Source organism: Saccostrea cucullata, unplaced genomic scaffold (genome assembly GCF_032062105.1).
Source record: "Saccostrea cucullata isolate Sc308-1 unplaced genomic scaffold, CSIRO_AGI_Scuc_v1 ctg3306, whole genome shotgun sequence".
NCBI classification, from domain to species: domain Eukaryota; kingdom Metazoa; phylum Mollusca; class Bivalvia; order Ostreida; family Ostreidae; genus Saccostrea; species Saccostrea cuccullata.
Window position 1 is genome coordinate 50,443 of NW_026933209.1, and position 4,715 is coordinate 55,157.

Genomic DNA, 4,715 nt, shown 5'->3' on the forward strand with positions numbered 1-4,715 from the left:
ACAATTCCAAAGATACTAAAATGTGAACATCACGTATAGAATATTAAAAAATCTACAAAATTTATATATTCCAAAGAACAGCAATCATTTAAGTAAATTATAAGATTTTATAGATGTAATGCATTTCAAATAGGTGAATGGATGAGACGATGATAATTTTATCAGGCCGCTAACAACTGCAACGCTTTAACAAAATTTGATATTTAAATTGCGACCACACCCTGGGAGCCAGAAAATGCAATTTAAACATTAGTTACCTTTTGCCCTATAAATTATATGTCAATGTGCACGTTAAAAAATGAATGTGGCTATTCTTCAGAACATATTTATTTTTAAGCCCACAGCAATGCCGATATGATTATTTTATAGATAAAGGGAACTTGCTAGTAATTAGTATCTAAAATTAATACTGCATACAGTAAGTAATATTTACATTCCATATGTACACGTATTTTGCTTATAAAATGTGTGGAAAGTTATTGCATGTAAAACATCATAACACGGAAAAGGGGTCAGGGGGTCGTAACATAAAAAGTACTTAAGTCTAAGACCATACTTAAGTAAGACATAAGTACATTATTTGTCTTAAGTCCGTATCATAAAGGATGCTAAGAAATACAAATCTTAGCAAAACTTAGGCGATCAACATAGGTGACTTAAGTGCGTGTTATACAGAACCTGAACACATTATACGTAAAAACTGTTTAAATTTAACGATGAATATTGTAATTATTTCATTTGTTTTTAATTAATAAGATACTCTAATACCTCTTCAAGTCAATAAATAGCATTTATGTCTTGTGTACATGTATATAGCAATTTAAACATGTATATTAAACAAAATAACCCTATAGGATATACATATGTGTACATTAATTATGATTGGAAATCAATGACAGCTTAACTCGGCCGGTAATCACAGAGAAACTGAGAGTAGTATTCAGAGGTCTGCGAGTCAAGACACAATTAAACACTATTCACAATAGATATTAGAAGTTAAGTTCGAATTATTACACGAATGGCGTCGGCTTATATATTTCTACAAAGTGGGAGGAAAAAAAGAACTTTTAAGACAAGAGAAAATCTACATGATTATGACGACCAATATTTGATAGAGCGGTATCGTTTAGACAGAAATCTAATTGAAAATGTGTGTGAATTGGTAAGAGGTGATTTGGAAAGACCAACAAAGAGAAATGAAGCTATCAGTGTTTCATCACAGGTATTAACTGCCTTGAGATTTTACGCTACTGGTAGTTTTTTCAGCGTTTTGGGAGATTCCCAGGGGATGTCAAGAATGACCGTTTCTCGTATAGTTGATGATGTGTCTTGTAGCATAAGTAAATATGCTAGTGATTTTATTAAGTTTCCTACTGATAATGCAGAGAAAATCCATGTCATGCAAAAATACTTTCAAATGTCTAAATTCCCCAATGTTCTGGGTTGCATTGATGGTACACATGTTGCTATAAGATCACCTAGTAAAGATGAACATTTGTATGTAAATAGGAAATGTTTCCATTCAATAAATGTTCAGGGGGTGTGCTGACTCCGATCTCAGATTCACCAACATCGTCGCTAAGTGGCCAGGGAGCAGTCATGACTCTTTCATATGGACAGACAGTGCTCTTTCAACAAAGTTTGAATCCGGTATGTAATATTCACAATAAAAATAAATTGGACGAAAGCGCATTGCCTTGTGCTTTGTATAAACATGTATATACAGGCACGTAGCAACGGGGGGGGGGCAGTTTTGTACGCAACGTTAATTTTACTTTTGAAAAATGTTCATTGAAGTACAGCCCCCCCCCCCCCCAAGTTAATACTACGGTAAAGAAATATAAGGGAAATGCAGTATTGTATGCAAAAAAATATAATGAATTTTCATTTCCATTCAATAAATACATGGTTGTAATTACTTTTCCGTAGGATTTTAAATATAATATACCAAATTTTAATTGCAACTTTTGGGTATTGCGCCGCCTTCCTATACCAGACAATGAAATTTGTCTTTTTAAATGGAAAAATTTCTGCTGTTACTCCATATTTGTCCATAAATTTATTAGATATTATTGGTTTAATCTATGTACGAAGTTTATTAATGTATGACATAGGGTTCCTACAAAAGGGGTGTTCCTTAATAGCTCATTTTTAAAATGTTAATAGATGCATGAATATTTTATATAGGTGAAATTAGCGAGGGGTGGCTCTAGGGTGATTCAGCATATCCATTAAGACCATGGATGATGATCCCATATTTACAGCCTTCTACTCCCTCAGAGCATCGTTATAATGCTCGTCATATGAAAGCTAGAAACTCTGTTGAAAGATGTTTTGGTGTGTGGAAGGGCCGTTTTCGCTGTCTTGATAAAACTGGAGGTCCTCTGTTATTTAATCCTTCGAAAGCATGCAAGGTATAAACAAATAACTTTATGAAAATTTCAAATGAATATTTTTAAATCCAAAAATATCTTTTGATATACTCTATCAAATTTTCCCTCCAATTTCAGGTGATAGTAGCGACAGCGGTTTTGCACAATATGTGCATTAATCACAGGATACAGTTGCCTGAGTGTGAAGTACTTCCGCCACAGGAAAATGATGACCTATGCTATAATGGCACAGTGCATGATGGACGAAGAATAAGGGAAAACCTTGCGTTAGGATTTATTTAATCTCATGACATGAAATCAGTAAACCCAGCAGGTACAATATAATATTTCAGCACTTTCTGCGAGTCACACACCATAAACCCCCTAGAATGTCTCTCTACCTCCAAGTCATATCTTCTCTGCTCTAGATATAATCTTCTTTCCTCCAATTCCAGCCTCTTTTTCTCTACCTGTAATTTAAAGATATAAGTAAAGAAAATTTGACAATAATAAGTTGTATATTGTACTTACTTTTATAATTGTACTTTTGGAAATCAATCTTTATTATTATTCAGAAATTTAAAAAAGATACAGTACTGATATTTTCGTAAACTTTACCTCTAATCTCTCCCGTTCTATTTCTACTAGGTCATGCGCCTCCTCATTTCCGGAAGATCTTTTCCGTTTCCTTGTGGTCTTTGATGTGGCGTCTGTAACACTTTCTTGTTGATCGCTGAATGGAAACAATGCAAATAAAGACACTTATGATTTTTGCTTGGGAATAAAAGTATATTTTGTCTTCGTGGAAATGACTGAGCTTTATGTTATGAATATAATAATCCATTGATTATTACCTATCAGTAATGAAAGTTTCCTGTAGATTGGTATTGGACGAAGATGGGCCAGCAGTGTCTATTCCTCCAGGAATCCCCTCTGTTGCTGTCTGTCCCATCGTCTCCAATACCCTTAACTCTGTGGCACTTAGTTCCACTGCCGACGATGACCCTCCTCCAGTTTTTGTAGCCTCCTTCCTCGCATGTGAAAGCTTTTTCTTGGAGTCGCTGGAAACATTTCTCCATTTCTTTTTGACATCATCGGCCGTTCTCGTCACCCCACTTACCGAGCTTACCTTCATTTTTAAAGAAATACATGTATTACAATATAAAACAGATGACTTCCTATATTATTATAAAAGAATATGTATATGAACATACGGTGTAAATCTTAAAATATTCAAAAATATGTATATCTATATGTATAAAACTTATCACATGTATTTTGCTATAAAATGTGTGGAAATCTAAGGCATTCAAAATACCGTATAATGCATATAACTGAATTTTCACTGATCAGTACGAGAGAGAGAGAGAGAGAGAGAGAGAGAGAGACGTAGCATCGTTTTTGAAAAGGGGGGGGGGGGCGGCAGATAATTTTTATTTGACTTTCCTGAAAAAATTTACAAGCAAACAAGAAAAAAGGAAAATTGCCCAAAATCAAAAATCCTATTTCACTGGGGGTGGGTGGGTGGGTAGAGGCCGACTTTTTTCAAAGCCAACTTCTTTCAGTAACTACTTTTTTGCATTCCATACTACATTTCCTGATATGAACTTCCTGTAGTATAAGGGGGTGGGGGGGGCAACCATGCAGACTTTCAATGAACATTTCCAATAATAAAAGTAATGTAGGGAAAAAAAGGGGGGCTGGTCCCCTGTTGCTACAATGCCTGAGAGAGAGAGAGAGAGAGAGAGAGAGAGAGAGAGAGAGAGAGAGAGAGAGAAATTTACCTTTGATGCCACACTTGCCCATGCCCTTTGTTTTGATGCGTTGGTGGAAGTGTTATTAAACGAAGAATTAAGAACTTCTTTATGATTCTGAAACTCTTCTATCAACGTTTCGATTTCCAAACTGGAAAAATTCGGTTTTCGAGCCATTACCTTCAGTAAACGAGAAGCAAATCCCAGTGAATAAGAACGTGACGGAATTTTTAAAGACTAAATCTCCTTAGGACAATTGTGACAATAGCCAGGCGTGATTAAAGAAGTAAAAAATATTCAGTCTGTGAGTAAATATCACACTTACATGTAATAACCAACGCTACTTTATAAACTTTCACACTGTGTAATATTTTAATTCAATACATAAGTATGACTTAGCTAAGATCTTGCTTAGTTCGCTTTATGTTACGGTATAAGACATACTTAAGTAGTACTTATGTAGGTCCTAAAAATGTGCTTAACGCGCACTTAAGACCGTACTTAAGTCAAAAACTTAGCTTGCTTTATGTTACGACCCCCAGAAGCCAAAGAATGCGTCTTATTTTGACGTCACAAATGTTGAACGCCA

The 4,715-nt window shown here is 35.0% G+C and overlaps 1 protein-coding gene across 1 annotated transcript; it reads right to left on the reverse strand.

Moving 5' to 3' along the window:
* Window positions 1–2,677: 2,677 nt before the first annotated feature.
* On the reverse strand, window positions 2,678–4,303 carry LOC134237667 (myb/SANT-like DNA-binding domain-containing protein 4). The gene is made up of 4 exons (XM_062719804.1): window positions 4,157–4,303; window positions 3,227–3,501; window positions 2,991–3,105; window positions 2,678–2,842 (listed from the first exon to the last, which is right to left on the reverse strand). The coding sequence occupies exons 1-4, from the start codon at window positions 4,301–4,303 to the stop codon at window positions 2,678–2,680; spliced, it is 702 nt and encodes a 233-aa protein (XP_062575788.1).
* Window positions 4,304–4,715: the final 412 nt, after the last annotated feature.